Source organism: Microcaecilia unicolor, chromosome 4 (genome assembly GCF_901765095.1).
Source record: "Microcaecilia unicolor chromosome 4, aMicUni1.1, whole genome shotgun sequence".
NCBI classification, from domain to species: Eukaryota; Metazoa; Chordata; class Amphibia; order Gymnophiona; family Siphonopidae; genus Microcaecilia; species Microcaecilia unicolor.
The window spans coordinates 78,420,341-78,441,308 of NC_044034.1; the positions used below are offsets into that span (position 1 = coordinate 78,420,341).

Sequence of the window (20,968 nt, forward strand, 5' to 3'; positions counted from 1 at the left end):
AGAACTCTTCTCAAGCTGCGCTGAGACCAAGGGGCCATGATTCTAATTGTGCCCTACTGGCCTCATCAAATCTGGTTCCCTCTTCTCCTAGAGTTGTTATCCAGGGAACTGTTCAGGTTAGGTTCCTTTTCCAATTCTAATAACACAGAACGAGGGATCTCTCCTTGATCCAGACCCTTGCACTCTGGCCCTGATGGATTGGTACCCGACGACATAGATCTGTATTCATTGAACCTTCCTTACACAGTCTCTAGAATACTCCTTGTCTCTAGGAAACCTTCCACACAAAAATGTTACTGTTTAAAGTGGAAAAGATTCTCTTTCTGGTGTTCAGCTAGATTGCTCGACCCTACTACATGCTCTCTGCCTGCCCTTATGGAGTACCTCCTCCATCTGTCAGATTCTGGACTCAAAGCTAACTCCAAATACTTTTTGAGCGCCATCAGTGTTTTTCATTCTGAAGTTGATAATAAGTTGGATTCAGTTCATCCCTTAATAGTTAGATTTATACAAGGGCTTTTTCATGGTAAATCTCCTCTCAAGCCACCTCTTGTGGCATGGAATCTCAATATCATTCTAACAGCTGTCATGAAACCCCCATTTGAACCACTTTGTTCCTGTTCTTTCAAGTATCTAACATATAAAATAGTGTTCTTAATAGCTTTTACTTCTGCCTGAAGAGTTAGCAAGCTTCAAGCCCTTGTGGCAGACCCACCATACACCAGGTTTTACCACAGCAGGGTGATACTCCAAACCCACCCCCAAATTCCTCCCTAAAGTGGTATCAGAGCTCCACCTCAGTCCATCCATTGTACTTCCATTTTTATTCTCTAAGCCACACTCCCATCCTGGAGAAGCAGCATTGCATACCTTAGACTGCAAACGTGCTCTATACAATCTAGAGCGAACAAAACTACATCTGAAGTCTTCCCAGCTTTTTGTATCCTTTGATCCTAACAGGATGGGGAATTCCCATCACCAAGCATATAGTTTCTTCTTGACTGGCTGACTGTATCTCGAACTGGGCAGACCCTCCATGGCTGGGTCACTCGCTCACAATGTAAGAGCCATGACAGCTTCAGTAGCCCATTTCTGCTGTCTCTCTATTCAAGACATTTTGCAAGGTGGCTACATGGTCTTCTGTCCACACCACTGCTCACTATTGTTTGAAGCAGCATTCCAGGCAGGATAGCTGGTTTGGATAAGCAGTTCTGCAGAATCTTTTCACTGTTTAAAATCTAACTTTGCCCTCTGGCCCATTATTTCCACCAGGCTTACTCTTTAATTACAGAATTCATGTTTATTGTGAGCCTGGAAGCTGGTGAGTCTTATATGTGAGAATATTATGCCCGCTTGTGCTTGGCTAAAGCAAAGTTACTTTATAGCAGGTTTCTCAGAGGACAGCAAGTATATATTCTTATATCCCTCCCGCCTCCCCTTGGAGTTGTCATCTTAGTTTTAATACTATACTGCTGGTCCCGTGCGTATGCGTTGGTCAGGAAGGCACCCGTGCATGTGTGGTAGGGGCACTGGTTTAAAGTGACAAGTCCGCACCGGGCTCCATGGATTGAAGTCACCATGTGTGAGGATATATGCCTGCTGTCTTCGGAGAGCATTTGCTACAGTTAAGTAACTTAGCTTTATCTGTGCCATTTTCTATTTCCTTTTGCTATCAATTAAATTTGGTCAATTGGTTGATTGAGAAACTGAGGGGGTAGTTACTTTTTACATTGGTGATATGGGTGTTAGTGTTGTTTCTTAAATGAAGTAATCATATAAAAATTGTTGTGTTTACTTAGGTTCCCTTTGTCTAATAATATGCTTTTAAGAAACCATTCAGTGTGACACATGTAATAGGGCAATAGGAGGGGAGGGAAAACTTAGGCATCACTGTATAGGATTATATAAATGAAAGTGTATGAGCTGCTCTGTAATTTCTGTGGCACTTTGGCACTTGTTACACTTATTCTTGACGTCTGTATAGTCTGCTTTTTTTTTTTTTTTTTGCTTTTCAAACTACTACTATTTAACATTTCTAAAGCGCTACCAGGGTTGCGCAGCGCTGTACAATTAACAAAGAAGGACAGTCCCTGCTCAGAGGAGCTTACAATCTACCAATCAGGTAGAATAAAAGGAAGGTTTGGAAGCTGAACAACCGTTGCAGTGTGTACATAGTAGAAGGAATTTAACTATGTGGTATAGGCAGATCTCCTTTTGTATATTCATTAGATGTTAATGCATTCAAATAAATAAGTTTGACCAATAACCAATTCTCATTGAGTTAAAGTTACTGTATTGTTATAAATCAAAATGAATCTTTGTAAAATATGCTTTTTGTTTTCTTGTTTTTTTGTGTAAGTGGCGAGTAAGAAAAGAAGCTATGATGGGTCTTGCACAGATATATAAGAAATATGCATTGCAAGCAGAAGCAGGAAAAGAAGCTGCAAAACAGATTTCATGGATTAAGGATAAATTGTTGCATATATATTACCAAAACAGTATTGATGACCGGTAGGTCTGTTGTATTGATTTTGTGAAATAAGTCTTGTGAATATTATTCATGTGGTATATGCTCTTGAAGATTTTGTTTTTTCAGGAAATAGGCTTTATATTAGTGAATACTACTTGATTTGAGTAGTAGGAGTTCTTGCTAGGGTGAGGAAAGAAGCATGGTGTCTGCTGTTACAAAAGTTTAAAAAGAAATAAATTATTTTGTACTTTTTATTTATAAATCTTTGCAAGATGCACGGCTACATTGCCGTAAGAAACAAGATGGCAAGCGATCCGCAAAATCCAACGTGGAGACAAACAAAGCAGATCAATCAGTGATATGGTTCAAAACTTTATTTTCAGAGATTTGCCTGACACAGACTGTGTTTCGCCCACAAGGGCTGCGTCAGGGGCTCTACAAAAGCAAATACAATTAAAAACATATATTTGTATAATACTATATCATAAAACATTAATAATGAAAAAGAAACCATATCAGATATATAAAATCAAACTTGGAAGGAGAAATCAAATATCGTCGAGGAAATAAACATAAATACTTGCATAAAACCTATGTTTTCAAACATACAAATTTGAGTAACACAAATAAGACATAATCATAAATTCTCTGTTATGCATATGATAATTATCTGAAATAGAGAGAACTGATTTAGCATAAGAACAATAGTCCAAACAATAATTAACATAATAAAATATCATTTATACTTACATATATAAAGAATCGGACTCACAACAATTATAACAAAATACCTCATACAATTTTATCACTCAATAAAACTCACAAATTTATCACTCAATAAAACTCACAAAAAGAATTATATGGCAATATATATTTATAATACATTTAAAATGTCAGTTATAATTATATATATATATATACAAAAAAGGTAAAATAGAATATTAAAAGGACCAAAATAAATCATATGATTCAACAAGACAACGGCCACACAGAAAAGATTCTATGGCAATACTTATTTAAAATGTCATTTGTTATCAGTTATCTCTTTCAGAAAGGAATGGCATATATGTTGGATGAATACCTTAATAGGAGAAATCTATTACTATAATGTTACTTGAAAACATACATAATCAAAATAATAAAAACATAGATAACTCGAGATTGAAACGTAAAAAACCAGCAGGGTGCTTTCCTCAATCAAGGTGAGGACACTTCAAACAAATTATGAAAAGTAAGAAAAAAGAAGGAAAAACTTTCCATATGCTACTTGGAGACTTAAAAAAAAAAAGTTTATATATATTTTTTAAAAGTTAAATCTTCCTTTAATAATGATAATAAATCGCCATAGCAGTTACCTTATTTAATAAATAAACAGAGAGCTAACATAACACAAACAGGCTATATACATAGAGCTCTCAATCTCTACACATGCCTTAAGGAACCATTACTTGCTACAAAGAACTAACTAGCAACAGTCCACTATAGAAAGCAAAGTAAAACTGAACTGAAAACATGGAATAAAACCAGAGCTGGCAAGTGTGCACAAACACCTATTCTGCTTGATTGCTCAGCTATAAACCACCCAGGGAGTAGTGTCTTTAAAACAAAAAATCACCAAAGATGTAAAGGAACTAAAACCAATGTGTAACATGCCTCCAAAAATAATATGAAATATATTTATATGTATATAAAGATATGATAAATAACAATATTATAAAATCTTTACAACATTTATAAATATCAAATCATACAAAAAAAAAACCCTTGTATAATTAAGGCAAGTGTAGATTGAGAGCTCTATGTATATAGCCTGTTTGTGTTATGTTAGCTCTCTGTTTATTAAATAAGATAACTGCTATGGCGATTTATTATCATTATTAAAGGAAGATTTAACTTTAAAAAAAAAAAAAAAAAAAAATATATATATATATATAAACTTTTTTTTTTTTTTTGTCTCCAAGTAGCATATGGAAAGTTTTTCCTTCTTTTTTCTTACTTTTCGTAATTTGTTTGCAGTGTCCTCACCTTGATTGAGGAAAGCACCCTGCTGGTTTTTTACGTTTCAATCTCATGTCCTGCTTGGACTATTGTGAGTTATCTGTGTTTTTATTATTTTGATTATGTATGTTTTCAAGTAACATTATAGTAATAGATTTCTCCTATTAAGGTATTCATCCAACATATATGCCATTCCTTTCTGAAAGAGATAACTGATAACAAATGACATTTTAAATAAGTATTGTCATAGAATCTTTTCTGTGTGGCCGTTGTCTTGTTGAATCATATGATTTATTTTGGTCCTTTTAATATTCTATTTTACCTTTTTTGTATATATATAATTATAACTGACATTTTAAATGTATTATAAATATATATTGCCATATAATTCTTTGTGAGTTTTATTGAGTGATAAAATTGTATGAGGTATTTTGTTATAATTGTTGTGAGTCCGATTCTTTATATATGTAAGTATAAATGATATTTTATTATGTTAATTATTGTTTGGACTATTGTTCTTATGCTATCTAAATCAGTTATCTCTATTTCAGATAATTATCATATGCATAACAGAGAATTTATGATTGTCTTATTTGTGTTACTCAAATTTGTATGTTTGTAAACATAGGTTTATGCAAGTATTTATGTTTATTTCCTTGACGATATTTGATTTTTCCTTCCAAGTGTTTGATTTTATATATCTGATATGGTTTCTTTTTCATTATTAATGTTTTATGATATAGTATTATACAAATATATATGTTTTTAATTGTATTTGATTTTATTTGCTTTTGTAGAGCCCCTGACGCAGCCCTTGTGGGCGAAACACAGTCTGTGTCGGGTGAATCTCTGAAAATAAAGTTTTGAACCATATCACTGATGGACCGGCTACATTGCCTTGGCAGTTTTTATACCCTTGTATGTTTTTTTCACATTTTATTATTTTAAAAATAGTTCAAAATGTATAAACGTAGGTGTTTTTTTTCCACTGATCTATGCAGCAGACTGAACACTTTCAACACAAGAACAATTACAGAAATCCTAGTAATTAGGAAACTAAAAAGTATAAATTACATAAATCTTGTTACACTATACCGAGTTGCCAAAAATTGCCATAACAGTGCCCATAATAAATTAGTCCACCTATTTCCATATACCACAGCTATTGAAGCAAATGTGAAATGATGTTTTAAACACATTGCACACAGAGCTCCTGAAAGAGCTCCAGGATGAAGTTTTTCAAAGATACAGATTGGAGAAAATCTATAATAAAGTGTGTGTGTGTTTGGATAAACTGTTAGGTGCCATTATGTCTAGTATTGTAAAGTGGTAACACTTTGGCCCCACCAAAGCCTTGGATTAAGGAAATATCTGTGGAAGGTTACTTTGAAGCTTCAGATGACTAAAAAGAGAGGTTTCTGGCTGAAACTTGTGAAAACTATTTCAAGATTTACTCTGCAAACATGTCCTGTGTGGGAGAGTGGCAAAAAGGAAGCTACAGCTGATGAAAAATAATATGATGTGCTCCATAGTGTTGACAAATAAATACTTGGTGGATGGCTCATCCATGTGGGAGACGATTTTGTGGTCTGAAACCAGAGAGAAACTTTTGGTTTCAATATTATGCTAGCAGCATCTACTACTAATAGCATTTGTATAGTGCTACCAGATGCACGCAGTGCTGAACACTTGACATAGAGAGACAGTCCCTGTTCAAAGAGCTTACAATCTAGATAGAACAGATAGACAGGACATAGAATGGGCAAGGGAATTAATGGGTAAAGAGGAGAAGGGCAAATGAGTAGTGGTTAGGAGCCAAAGGCAGTAGTGAAAAGGTGGGCTTTCAGCATAGATTTAAAAACAGGAAGAGATGGAGCTAGACGTATGGGTTCGGGAAGACGGTTCCAGGCATAAGGTGCTGCGAGACAAAAGGAATGAAGTCTGGAGTTAGCAGTGGAGGAGAAGGGGGACGACAAAAGAGATTTCTTCAGAGGGCGGAATTCACGGGGAGGAATGTGGGGAGAAACAAGAGAGGAGAGGTAATGAGGGGTCATAGAGTGGATGCATTTAAAGGTCAGTAAGAGGAGTTTGAACTGTATACGGAAGCAGACAGGGAGCCAGTGAAGTGATTTGAGGAGTGGGCTAGTGTGAGCATAACGATTCTGGCGGAAAATAAGTCGTGCAGCAGAATTCTGGACAGATTGGAGAAGAGAGAGATGGTTGAGTGGAAGACCAGTGAAAAGTAAATTACAATAGTCCAAGCGAGAAGTAACAAGGGTGTGGATAAGGGTTTTGGTGGCGTGTTCAGAAAGGAAGGGGCAAATTTCGCTAATGTTGAAGATAAAGAAGCGACAGGTTTTGGCGATTTGTTGAATATGATCAGAGAAGGAGAGAGAGGAATCGAAGATGACACCAAGATGACGAGCCGAGGAGACGGGGAGGATGTGAGAGCCATTAACAGAGATAGAGAATGGGGGAAGAGGGGAGGTGGGTTAGGGGGAAAAATGAGAAGTTCAGTTTCAGCCATGTTTAATTTGAGATGGCGTTGAAACATCCAGGCAGCAATGTCAGACAAGCAGGCAGAGATTTTGTCCTGGATTAAGGTTGAGATTTCAGGGGTGGAGATGTAGATTTGACAGTCATCAGCGTAAAGATGGTAGTGAAAGCCATGGGAAGCGATTAGGGCACCGAGAGAAGAGGTATAGATGGAGAAAAGGAGTGGGTCAAGGACAGAACCCTGAGGCACACCAATTGAAAGCGGGAGGGAAGTTGAAGAGGATCCACCATAGTGAACACTGAAAGTACGGAGTGAGAGGTAGGAAGAGAACCAGGAAAGAACAGGGCCCTGGAATCCAAGCGAGGACAGCGTATCGAGGAGTAAGGTGTGATCAACAGTGTCGAAAGCAGCGGATAAGTCAAGAAGGATGAGGATGGAATAGAGACCTCTGGATTTAGCCAGAAGCAGATCATTAGAGACTTTAGTAAGTGCAGTTTCAGTAGAGTGAAGAGGGCGAAAACCAGATTGAAGTGGGTCAAGAATAGGTTGAGAAGAGAGAAAGTCAAGACAGTGGCGGTGAACGACGTGCTCAAGTAATTTGGAGAGGAAAGGGAGATGGGGCGATAATTGGAGGGACATGTAGGGTCAAGTGAGGGTTTTTTAAGGAGTGGAGTGACAATAGAATGTTTGAAGGCAGTAGGAGCAGTTGCAGTGGAGAGTGAAAGATTTAGGATGTGACAGATGACAGGGATGATAGCAGGAGAGATAGTGGTAAGTAGGGATGGGATCAGAGGAACAGGTAGTACATTTAGAGGAGGAAAGAAGGGCAGTTTCTTCAGTGGAAACTTCTGAGAAGGAGAGGAAGGAGAGTAGGGGGTGAGGACTAAGGGAGAGATAGGTGGGAAGGGTTTGGATGAAAATTCAAGGTTAATCTTACGGATTTTATCATGGAAGTAATCAGCTAGGGTCTGAGGAGAAAGAGAAGGGGGAATAGGGGACGGAGGTACCTTGAGAAGACAGTTTAGTGTGGCGAAGAGAAGTTGAGGGTTAGAACCATGGGAATTAGTCAAATGGGTGAAGTAATCTTGTTTGGCAAGTGAAAGGGCAGATTGGAAAGAGTTCAGCATGAATTTGAAATGAGTGAAGTCGGCAAGGGTGCGGGATTTAAGCCAAGAACGCTCTGCTGAGCAGGTGCTGTAAACCATGGTGGTGGCAGTACCATTCCATTATGTAGAGTTGGTGAGCATTTATCCTAAGTGATTCATGGCTGTAAAAGCCTCAAAAAGGGGCTTGCAGTCAGTACATCAAAGGTTGTGAAGTTATGCAATTAAAACTTTTTTGGGGAGGGGGGGTTGTATTGTAATATTTTTTCTTTAATTGTTCTTTCATATAGAAAGTATAGAGTATATTGTGTGGGTGAGTGGAAAAAGAAAAAGTCCTATGTCATTGCATTTGGAGTCCTATTTAGACAACAGCATATGAAAAATGTACAAAGATGTGAATACTCTTGGCAAAGCACTGTGTAGCTGTAAATATTGCAAAGCTTAATAAACACTATAGACTATAGGGCCCCTTAACTAAGCTACATTAAGCAGCATACATGGGGTTCATCAGGCAGTAGCGCAGGCCTGTGCTACTGCTTCCTGTGCTACGTAAAAAGACAGCCTTTGTGTTAGAAATTCCACATTAGCTGCCTAAGGTGTGAGTTGGTGGAAGATGTGGCTGGCAGTGACAACTAGGGCCATGAGTTATTACCGTGTGCTAGGAGTCGGGATTGTTGGTAGTGCAGCTGAACTTACTGTCACCTCAACAAGAGGCAGTAAGTGCAGCTGTGCTGCCAGCAGTCCAGTGATATGGCTGTCAAAAGTCAAGTGCTCTTCCTAATCTCCTGATCCTCCCCCTCTGTCAACACACAGTCCCATCCCCTTGATCAACACCTTGCCACCCCCTCTTTCCCCCAACAAACCTGGACTCCCTCAGACATAACACCTCACCTGCAAGCACCAAATCTCCCCCTCCCAACCTCTACCTCCCAGATCTATCTGGAGGCAGCATTGGTGTTCAAGTGAGTCCCAAGTGGCAGCGATCCACCTCTGCTGCTGCCTGGATTGGTGCTAAATTCAAAATGGAGATTCACTCCATATATAGAAGATTGACCTCTAGCGGTCATACTGCGAGGCTACTGCTAAGAGTCTTGGTGCCATTTTCAATAATATATAAGTAGTATTCACTATCTTTATGGTTGATGCAGAAAGCTTGCATTACAGCTGTGCTTAGATGTCCTAGTGCATGGTTTCTGTCGCATGCATAATTAATTTTGCTCACTGATGCAGTGAACAAATTATACCCAAATAGGATCTGTGCAAAACTTGTGTGCTAATCAAGGAGAGCATACTGGATGTGTGTGCAAAGTGCAGTTAATGCTGTTTGCATGTCTGAGTAGAAAAATATATTCACACACATCTGTGCATGAAGTTTTTTGGTACTCATATTTTATGTGCAAAATAGCATTCCAACATATAAACATATGCACAGATGTATGCTGATATACCCCTTCCCGCTTAGAACTGTGTGCAGAACTATCACCTTTCCCAGTTACTTTTTTTTTTTAGAATATGCTCTTAATGGAGACAACAAAAAAAGCTTGTGGCTTCTGCATGCTGGCAGGAAAATGAAGAGCAGGCATTAAATCTTCATACGCTACTGCAGAAGGAGGAGCTAAACCTTCTATACCTCCTCAGACCTGGTGTTCAAGTTCCTGTGTTGTGCTTGTCTGTCTTCTGTATACATTTCTGCATCAGAGCAGAATAGCTAACAGGCTCTATACCGTTGATATTGATAATAAGCTGTTTGCTTATGTCCTATGCAAGATTTTACGCAGGGTTACTTTAAGCACTAAACCTTTTTCTACATCGTGCACTCATAAAACTTCACACAGACATTGGTGCTAATTGCACACTACTGTGTATACAAGCTTTCTGCATCTGTCCCTTTGAGATAAATATCTCAATCCACACTGACTTTTTTTCAATCCACACATACTTTTTTTCAAATTTATTTATGGTTATTGCAAGGTGACCAACAGTACAAATTAGAAATTCTGCAAGTCTGTGTTTGTCAAATTGGAACAATAACAAACAAGTGAAAACAAAAAGGATATTAAAACTGACGTGCCCTCAGAATGTTTTGGAAGAATCCCTGTCCTGGCCTGCTGACATGCAAACTGATTCTCAAAACCTGCTGGCGGTAAGGCCAGTTACTGCGGGAATAACGCATATAAATCTGCATGGTATGCTCGGAGGGCTTTAGCACGGGAAGCAGTATGCATGACAGCGATGGCCACAGATTGCACTTAAATATAGTCGTATGCTGTTGATGTCGTTTGCTACCCCTTCCCAATGCTCAGAGAACAGCGCACAAACAAACCCTGCTCCTAGGGAAAAATAGCACCAGTTTAAAATCTGCCAGCTTTGATTTGTTTTGAAAGCAGAAGAAAAATGGTGCAAGCCTGTAAACGCTGGTACTGAGAAATGTATGTGAGTCTAGGCAAATCTGAAAGTGAAAGCACACATTGGTGCCTGTTTCTGTGCTTAAATATAAGCCTTCTAATAAATAAATAAATTGAAAAAGCTTAAATTTAAGGGCACATAAGAGCTGCACCGAGTGTGTGCTTTGTCTCGTTTGCCTTGCTTATGCGCACAAGAGCTGTGCATACCATGAAACTCTTCTGCATATGTTCCTCGCCCTGTTAATTTTACAACATGCGTATAATTTGAATATCATTTCCTTTGAGCATTGGAGAGCTATTTTTCTGTTCTGTTTCAATGGTATGAGATGTGCGCTGTTGGTTTTAACATGGGAGTTTTGAGAATCTGCCTGCTGAAGCCTTGCTTTTGGGAGGGAGCTTGGCGGGGGAGTGTTTGAACATGTTTGGGGAGAGGCTGTAGATAGTGTATAAAATTTGAGTCTTTGGTAATATATAAAACACTTGCATTTCTAAAGATGGCAGGAACTGCCGTTCTAGTGAACCATTTCTGACTCTTGTCTAGAGCTGCTGTTTATTTTATCTTTACATTTGTATTTATTTTTTGTTTGTAATTAATATTGCTTTAAAAATGTGTATTTTTCTAGTACATACTGTTTCTGCAATAAATATATATCAATGATGAATGATCCTAGTTTGCATTTTTCAAGCTTTATATTCAAACACTGTATAGGATGGGAGGACTGCTGTTTTCAGCAGTCAGTAGAATTAGTGTAAAGCCACTAGATTTAAATTGAGTACCTTTTCTGACACTAGTATTTCTTACTGTTTAAAGCATCTATTTTCTCCTGAACAGGCTGTATTTAGGGCATGTCACCACAAGTAATATGTGAAAATTAAATCATCAGAGGGTAAGCAGGCCATACTGATACCTTCCAAACCCTGTCTCATTCTGTCATCTGTCCATCCATCCAAACGCTTGGGTGACATCATCTGATAGAGTCCGGTACAGATGCAACTAGTGAAGATTGTAGAAGCCCCAGAAACATCGGCATCGATTGGCCTCGACCCATAGTGCTAGGAGCTTCAGGACACCAAGGGAACACCTGGTACTTGAGAAGCGTTGGCATTGAGAGGACCGCTCCCCCTCCGTACAGGAGATATCACTATGTGGGTCCCCCTTCAGCCAAGACCAGACACCCGCACCAACCAGACAGTTCAGCAGCCTGTCTCTATACCAATGCCCCAGCCTTTCCCAGTGTCATCCCTCCGTGAGCCCCTCCGGGCCCTGCTCCTTGAGCTCTTGGTGGCGCTATTACATCAGAGGTCATCAGCATCTGGGGTGCTTGGACCTGCCATGCCTCTTGCTGCTGCCCTGCATCACCATTAGCCTGCGGCTAGGTGTGTGATGCCAATGCTGCCTGCGGCCTTGGCGTTGACGGCCACCCATGTTGGCATCCCCTCGATGTTGGTGGAGGAAGCTTTGCCGGAGCCGAGGCTGGAGCTGAAACATTGACACTCCTCTCAGGGTTGTGGTGCTTCCTAGTTGTGGTGGGCTCGATCTCAGCCCTCCCATGAGAAGTTTTTTGCGGACACCGATGAGTGCTCATGGGAGTCTGATGAGGTTCTATGGTACTTCTTGGAGGAGGAGTCCTATGGGATTCCATCTGTTACCTCCCCTCTACAGGAAAGGAGAAAATCTCCACTGGAGAGCCTTTTCTTCCCATCTTTTAAGTAAATGGCTTCTGCCATTCCTATTCCTTTGGAAGCAGAGGATGATCACAGGGCTAAGATGTTTGAGGTCCTAGACTACAAATCTCCTCCCAGAGAGGCTATGATAGTCCCACTTCATGAGATTTTGTGGGATGTTCAGGTGAAAAACTGGGAGTCTCCTCTGTCAGTCCCTGTCTTCCCTAAGAAGTTTGATACCATGTACTGGATTCATTCTATCCTGGATTTGATGGGCCCCAGTTGCCTCATTTCCTGTTGGAATCTATGTTCAAAAGAGATGAGTTCTAGGGACTATGCTTCAGCACCCCCTGGCAGGGAAGCTACAACCCTGGATTCTTTTGGGTGGAAGATGTATCAGGCCTCTATGCTCATCTTCTGTATTCAATCATACCAGCCCTACACAAGCTTGTATTTGTGGTCCTTGGTGCTCAGTATGTCTGATTTGGTATACTCTCCTACTTGGAGCAAGCTGAATCACTTCACAAGTTGGTCAAGCAGCAGAAGTCGTGTCTAAGTTCTGGGCCAGGGTGCCTACAATACTTTGATGTGGCATCCAGGATATCTGCTCAAAGTATAGCGATGTGCAGACTCCCATGGCTGTGTGTCCCAGACTTGGACCCGTCCGGCCAGCAGAGGTTGGGCGGATGCCACCTGCTGGGGGAACAACCTTTTTGGAGAGGAGGAGGAGGTTGCTGACCTCATCAAGAAGCACACTGGTACCATCAATATTCTCTCCTGCTGGTCGCCTTCTGCAACTGCCTCCTCATCTAGGTGGTTTTTAGGCAAGTTGAACAGCGGTCTGTATTACTCAGAGCTTTGGGTATGCTTCTCACAAGCCTAAGCAGTCTCCGTCCCAGCGTGCTCTTTGTCGTCAACAATGTATGCATAAAGCTCAGATAGCTCTCCAGTCAAAGTCTGGGCTTTTGACTGGCTGGCTCCAGCAGAGCATAGGCACTGTAAAAGGGACCATCCCAGATGACCTGCCAATTGGGGAGGGGGAGGAGGCTGAAGTTTTTTAAAGAAAGGTGGCCCCTTGTAACCCCTGTGGAAAACAAACTGGCAGATCAATATAATATCCAAACCACTTAATTGAAGATACCGTATGTAAGACAAATGCCCGACACAGGCTGTGTTTCGCCCAACAATAGGGCTGCGTCAGGGGCTATAATAAACAACAAACATATCAAATATAAAACACAGATAATCATAAACAATAAGTAGCTCTATGAAAATATGCATAAAAACATCAATACTAATAGTAGTGTACATGTAAAACATAGACATGAATTATAAACATTGAAACACGGCCTGTGTCGGGCATTTGTCTTACATATGGTATCTTCAATAAAGTGGTTTGGATATTATATTGATCTGCCAGTTTGTTTTCCACATTGAATTTTGCAGATTGCTTGCCTTGTTGTTTTCTGGGATCCTTGTAACCCCTGGCCAGTGGGTTCTTCAAATATTCAGTCTGTTACGTCCTACATTGGTGACTAGAGACCACCAGATTGCCCACTGAGAGCGAATTACTACAGCTCTCAGCACAAGCAGGTACTTGCAAAGTAGAACTTCGCCCTTCTGAAGGCCTATGCGGTCAAACCCGTTCCAGCAGGGGAAGAAGGGCAGGGATTATATTCCAAGTACTTCCTTGTGCAAAAGAAGACAGGATGCATTTCATCCTAGACCTAAGGGTTCTGAACGGTTTTCTTGTCAAAGAAAAGATCAGTATGGTTTCTCTAGGCACCCTTCTCCCCATGATTCAGGCAAATGAATGACTATGCTCTCTGGACCTGAATGATTCTTACACTCGTATCCCAGTGCTTCCTGTGACATGGAAATATCTTTGGTTTTATCTGGGGACACATCCCTTTCAGTACTGCATGTTGCCTTTTGATCTTGTTTTAGATCCCAGGATCCTTTACAAAATGCCTTGCAGTAGACGCTGCTTTACTAAGCAGCAGATTGGAAGTCCATGTGCTTCCCTATCTGGAAAATTGGCTGGTGAAGAGCACTTCGAGGGATGATGCTTAGGAGTCTATGCAGAGAACTATTCAAGTGTTAGAATTACAAGGGCCTGTCTAGCAATTGGAGTTGATTGGAGCCATGCTAGATACACAGCAGGTGTGAGCTTCTCTCCCTGTGCCGAGGATGGACACTCTTGCCACTGAAGTTCAAGCCCATCAGCAGGTCACAGTTTGGCAGATGTTTAGCTGGTTGGCTATTTGGCCTCCACCATCCATGTCATGCCCATGGTATGTCTTTACTTAAGAATTGCCCAGTGGACCTTAGCTTCCCAGTGGTGTCAGGACATGGGGAACCTAGAGGATGTCATCTGAGTGTCGCCAGAACTGGTTCAATCTCTGCTTTGGTGGACAATTCAATCCAATTTGAGTCTAGTACTCCCTTCCAAATTCCTGAGCCCCTGAAGGTGCTGACGACAGATGCATCCCATTTGGGTTGGGGAGTTCATTTAGATGGGCTTCACACTCAGGATGCCTGGTCAGCTCAGTAAACAGATCTCCACATCAACCTTCCAGAGCTTCGGGCAATCTGGAATGCTCCAAAAGCTTTCAGAGATTGTATGATCAACCAAATTGTACTCTTTCAAGTGGGACAGTCAGGTTGCGATGTACTACTCCAACAAAATGGGGGGGGGGGGGGAGGCACTGGATCATGCCCTCTGTCAGAAGGCTATCCAGATGTGGTATTGTGCAGCCCAGCATGGGATGCTCCTCAAAGCCACTTATCTAGCAGGCAAGTTCATCAGCCAAACTGACTGAACAGAGTTATGCAACAGCATGAGTGGTCACTCAGCATGGATGTTGCCTGTGAGATCTTACAAGTGTGGGGCACCCCCTTGGTGGATCTCTTTGCCACTTAGTTAAATCACAGATTCCCAGTGCTGTCCCAGGCTTCAGGCCCATAACAGACTAGTGTTTGATGTCTTCCTCCTTTATTGGGGGAATGGTTTTCTGTATGTGTATTCTCCCATACCTCTTGTGGGGAAGACTTTGTTGAAACTCAAGACTACGGAACCATGATTCTGATCGCACCATATTCCCTCTGGTAGATCTGGTTCCCTCTTCTTCTGGAGTTATCCTCCAAAGAACCATGGAAACGACCCTCATCGCGCAGAATCGAAGGGTTTCTTCTGTGTCCCAACTTCCAGTCTCTAGCCCTCACGGCCTGGATGTTGAGAGTTTAAAACTTTCTTCTTTGCATCTTCCAGAGGGTGTCTCCAGAGTCTTGCTGGCTTCCAGGAAAGATTCCATTAAGAGATGTTACACTTTCAAATGGAGGTGGTTTGCTGTTTGGTGTGAGGGCAAGGCCCTAGATCCCATTTCCTGCCCAACACAGACCCTGCTTGAATACCTTCTACCTTGTCTCAAGACCAACTCTGTAAGGATTCACCTTGGTTTAATTAGTGCCTTTTGTATAGGGGGTAAGCCCATCAATGTATAGCCTCTAGTTGTTTGTTTCATGAGAGATTTGCTGTTGACAAAGACCCTTGTAAAATTTCCACTGGTGTCATGGGACCTCAACATTGTCCTCACCTATGTGATGAAAACTCCTTTCGAGCCACTTTATTCCTGTTATCTTAATACTTGTTTTTGGTGGCTGTTACTTCAGTTTGCAGAGTCGGTGAGCTTCAGGCCTTAGTAGTGGATCCACCTTATACGTAGTTTCATGAAAACGTAGTTCTCCTCATGCACCCTAAATTCTTGCCTACGGTCATGTCAAAGTTCCATCTGAACCAGTCGATCCTCTTGTCACTCTTTCTCAGACCTGATGCCCATCCTGGCGACAGCGCATTGCACACCTTGGACTGCAAGCGAGCATTGACCTTTTATTTGGAGCGGACTAGGCCTCACAGGCAGTTCACCCAAGTTTTTGTTTCTCTTGATCCTAACAGGATTGGGGGTTGCCATTGGTGAAACACACCATTTCTAATTGGCTGGCAGACTGCATTTCCTTCACTTATGCCCAGGCTGAGTTGACTCTTGAAGGTCATGTCAAGGCTCACAATGTCAGCCATGGCTGCGTTGGAAGATTGCTTGAGGTCAGCCTTCATTGAAGAAATTTACATGGCTGCAATATTGTCTTCAGTCCACATATTCACATCTCACTACTGCCTTGAGCAATGTACTCGATGCAACAGTTGGTTTGGACAGATGGTCTAGAATCTAACTCCACTCTTAACCCTGTTTTGTTCTGTTCCAGGCTGCACTCTCATACAGTTTGTATATAGTTTCAGGTTAATATTGATCTCACTGTTGTGTGGTTCTATTGACTGGTACTGTTTTTGGTGAGCCTGATAGCTAGGGATTCCCACATGTGAGAATTACTGGCCTGCTTGTCCTTGGAAAAGTGAAGATACTTACCTGTAGCAGGTATTCTCTGAGGACAGCAGACCATATATTGGATAATGGGTGTAGCAGATGGCAGTGAAAGAGTTAATGGCATGATAGAGGGAGCAAACTCTGTGGTACTCCCCCTTCCCTTGGTGCCCTAAACACTTCATATTTTGCTTAATGGTTAATCCAGAGCTGATTGTGGGTTTCAGTTAATTTGCAGCACTGATCTAAATGAATCATTCAGTAATTCAGTGGAAATCACTACATTACCATTGTTTAGTAAAAAGGGACATTCATTTGATATCGTAGCCAAGCAGGCATTTTGTTCAGAGACTTGGAAGCATTAATTTTAAAATTAACTACAGTTTTTCTTAGTCCTCATCTTTCCTTCTCCTTTTTCTCATCATCCTTACCCCTAGTTAGAAGTTTTAGAAGTGCTAGTGATATTCATATTACATTGCTCACCTTGTTTGGAGGGTGCATGGGGGGACACGGGGGGGGGGGGGGGGGGGGGGGGGGACACGGGGGGGGGGGGGGACACCACAATTCAGTTTTTGGCTTTAGGTATGGTTACTTGCCTGTGGGCATAGCAGATTTTTTTTTTCGAGAGATCTAATTGCTAATCTTTGTTATCTTTCAGATTGCTCGTTGAACGCATCTTTGCTCAGTACATGGTGCCTCACAATCTGGAAACAACAGAACGAATGAAATGTCTGTACTATTTATATGCAACCCTGGATACTAACGCTGTGAAGTAGGTTTCAAATTTTAATTTTAAGTTCACAAATGTGGGCTTGTATGAGTTAATGTTTGTGAAATTAAGTACACAAGGGTGGAAGAAAACAAAGTCCAAAAGACTGGTGATTTGGACTTCGTTTTCTTCCACCCTTGTGTACTTTGCTTCTTTTGGCTTGTTTATGGAAGACGTGGACCTCCTTTTCTTTGTCCCCCCCCCCCCCCCCCCCCCCCCCCCCGAATGTTTGTGACATCATATGAAGCCCTTAAGAGGTTCCAGGATTGTAGCTCATTTTAATGACCTATTCGTTATCTATATGAGGCCACTAAAGCTTGATCAGATCTCAACACTATTGTTTTATACATGTTACTGTGTTTTGACACATTGAGCAAATTAAGTATCATCTTTTGAAGTTAAAAACAAGACTTTCATGTACTAATGTGTTTTCTTCTGCATGTATTGGTTCATTCCACCTAGTATATATATATAGTTTTTTACTCTTGAGTTGAAGTTTTATTTCTGTATATACTGTGTGCAAGTCCAAAAGCTGTTGAGGTAGTATACATTCAGGTACCGTGGATATTTTTCTGTCCCTGGATGACTCAAAGTCTGAGCTTGAGCCTGAGGCAGTGGAGTGTTAAGTGACTTGGCCAAGAACACAAGGAGCTGAAGTGGGATTTGAATCGGTCTCCCCTGCTTCTCATCCTGCTGCTGCGATGTGCCTTCTATTCGGGAGTCCTTTTAGCATTAGATGACTGCTGGATACACTTCTGCTGACCAGCAGTTGTTAATCCCTTTATTTTGTGTGAGTACAAGATTCTAGGCAAGTTAAGTCACCCAGTTTTCCCAGACACTTTATTCGGGTTCCCTTCTGGATTTTAGTTCCTTCATGCCTTTCCCCAGTTCAAGCCCTTGTGGGGAGGCAAAAATGTTCTAGCCCTCTTTGACTCACTAGGTTTTACTCCGGCAAATGACTATGCGATCCTCATGCCCACAGCCACCCAATTATCTGCATGTCTAATAATCAAATCACCAGCCAGAAAAGCCATCCTAACCCTTCTCTCCTGTGCAGAAGCTCCTGGAGAGACATCCTCATTGCGAGAGGATATTGCATCCCCTTGATGTGCTGGTCCTGGCTACAGGTTTACTTGCAGCTTCAACAGGGTGATGCTCTCCTTTTAGGAGACCTACCTCCCTCTAAGGCACTCCCTGTAGCCAAGTCTGCTACTCTATCCTCAAGAGAACAAACTTGTTCTCTGAGAGCTAGGAGCTCTTTGCATTGAGCACATACATATATACTTTCACCAACTGGGAGATAAACATACATGTGACACTCAGTGGAAAAGACCGGATAAACACCCCTCTTGCTGCTGGATTGCTGTCTGCATTAGTATTATAGAGTTGTTTAAAACTTCTTAAGGTACTAGGGATATAGATTAATATAAAGAGCCTTAAGATTAAGGTTTGCTTCTCAGAACCTAATTAAATATATTTAAAACTCTCCTCTTTTTATCCTAATTAGAATAACGGACTTTAAATGAAGAGATGTGGTAGGGGTGAGTGAAAGCTGGGGGTGGGAATGAAGACTGAACTAGGTCCTGCTGTACCTTCTAGAGGTTATCTGTTAATGCTGTGGCTGAAGGGGAAAAGGGTATGGAGACTAGTTAATAAAGTTGCTTCTTTATTGATAAAGACAGAATTTTAAAAAACAAACTACAATTCCTCTTTTAAACCCCAATCTTTGTTGCCAAAGCACAGAGCAAAATAATGTTCATTTACTCAGAGAAACGGCCTCTTCTAATTTTGATAAGTTTTATGAGAATTGTTTGGGAGGTTTTTTGCTTTGTGGCTTTTTATTTCTCCCATGGTGAGGTAGATGGGACCAGTGATTGAGCTTTAGCTGTCATTGTAGCACTAATTGAATGCAAATTTTGACTGAGTTACTGAGATCCTGTTTTTCCTCCTCCTTTTTTTTTTTTTTTTTTTTTTGACAATTTTGTGGAATTGTTAAATGTTGTGAAAAGTCATGCAGCCTTGTGTTTTTGGCAGAATTTTTCTTAGGCTTTTTTGATATTTGATTCTAATACTTTCTGTATTTTTGGTATTTGATTTGGCATACTTGAAGTTAGGGATGTGTGTTCATTAATTCACATAAAAGCACCTAAAAGTTTAATTTATACTAAATTGATTTATTTAATACACATTAATTGACGTAGCATGCCTTAATTTGGTGGTTAGTGCATGTTATATCAGCTTAACATACACTTACAAATTCTTTATTAAAGCAGATGTGTGAAACTAACCAAAAAACCCACCCAAAAATTATGAAAATTTGATGGGAAAAAATAATTTTTTGGTCTGCATATATCTCTAGTTACTTGCCCATTCCACTTCCCCTTCTATGCAAAGTGTTTAATGTACAAATTATCATGTGTTAAGGTGCTTCATTAACTATTAATGCATGGTAATTCCAACATTAAACATTTAATATAGGTTAGTAAACAGGCGTTGTTAGTGTGAAAATGAACATTTAACAAATCTGTATTTAAATCATAATGAACATTAACAGCAATTAATAACTCAGTGCTTCTCAACCCTCTCCTGGAGGCTCACCTAACCACTCAGGTTTTCAGGATTACCACAATGAATATGCACCAGATAAATTTGCATATATTGGAGGCCCATTATATGTAGATCTACCTTATGCATCTTAATTTTCATAATCCTAAAAACTGGCTAGGCGTGCCTCCAGGAGAAGGTTGAGAAGCACTTCTGTAAACAATGGAAAATATTTCCCAGATTTCAGACCATGGTATATAATTTCGGTTTTGAAGAAAAGAAAGTAGAGAATGAATCTTTATGCTGTGTAGATTAATATTTAAGGTACCTAATGCTTTACTTCTGGCAGAGCATTGAATGAAATGTGGAAATGTCAAAACATGCTGAGGCATCATGTGAAGGACCTACTGGATCTAATCAAACAGCCCAAGGTAAGTGATTACCTTGATTCTGATTATTCTTGTGTGTCAGCTGTCCTTTTCTAATTAAGATATTTGACTAGAAATGTATAGGGTTAGTATTGAAATCCATGATGGCCACGTAAAGATGAGTAGATGATTTATATGCTTAATTTTATGCCTCATAGTCAGTGACACTGTGTTTAGGTGGGACTTTTGAATGTGAGGGTCTATACTTAAATGGATAACGTAACCATGTAAAGGCAGGACTGCTATTTATGTGGTCCCTATAAACAGTGGTCCCTTATCTGAGCTATTACTACTTTGACCTTATCTCCATATAGATTTTCCTTGCAGGGCATGTCTGTAAGCCATGCTTAACGGAGGCTCTCTAAAAGAAAGTTTAGTGAACTTTCTAGAATCCAGTGGGTTGAAAAATCTGAGTAACATGGTTTTACCAAAGGAAGATCGTGCCAAGCAAATCTGATTGTTTTCTTTGACCAGTGAACTGGATCGGGGACACACGCTGGATGTAGTCTGTTTTGATTTCAGCCAACTTGATGCAGTTCCTTATTGAAGGCTCCTGCATAAATTGAACAGGCTGAATTTAGGACCCGAGATAGTGAACTGTATTAGAAACATGTTGACTAACAAGACAGAATGGTGGTGAATGGAATTTAGTCAGAGGAAAGATGACTAGTGGAACACCTCAGGGATCACTCTTGGGGACCATTCTATTC

At 40.5% G+C, this 20,968-nt stretch overlaps 1 protein-coding gene across 1 annotated transcript in view; it reads left to right on the forward strand.

Moving 5' to 3' along the window:
- PDS5B (PDS5 cohesin associated factor B) overlaps window positions 1–20,968 on the forward strand; it is a 536,259-nt gene that overhangs the window by 233,943 nt on the left and 281,348 nt on the right. The window contains 3 exon segments of the mRNA XM_030200370.1: window positions 2,360–2,511; window positions 17,176–17,289; window positions 20,180–20,261. Of these exon segments, the coding sequence (XP_030056230.1) occupies window positions 2,360–2,511; window positions 17,176–17,289; window positions 20,180–20,261 (348 nt within the window).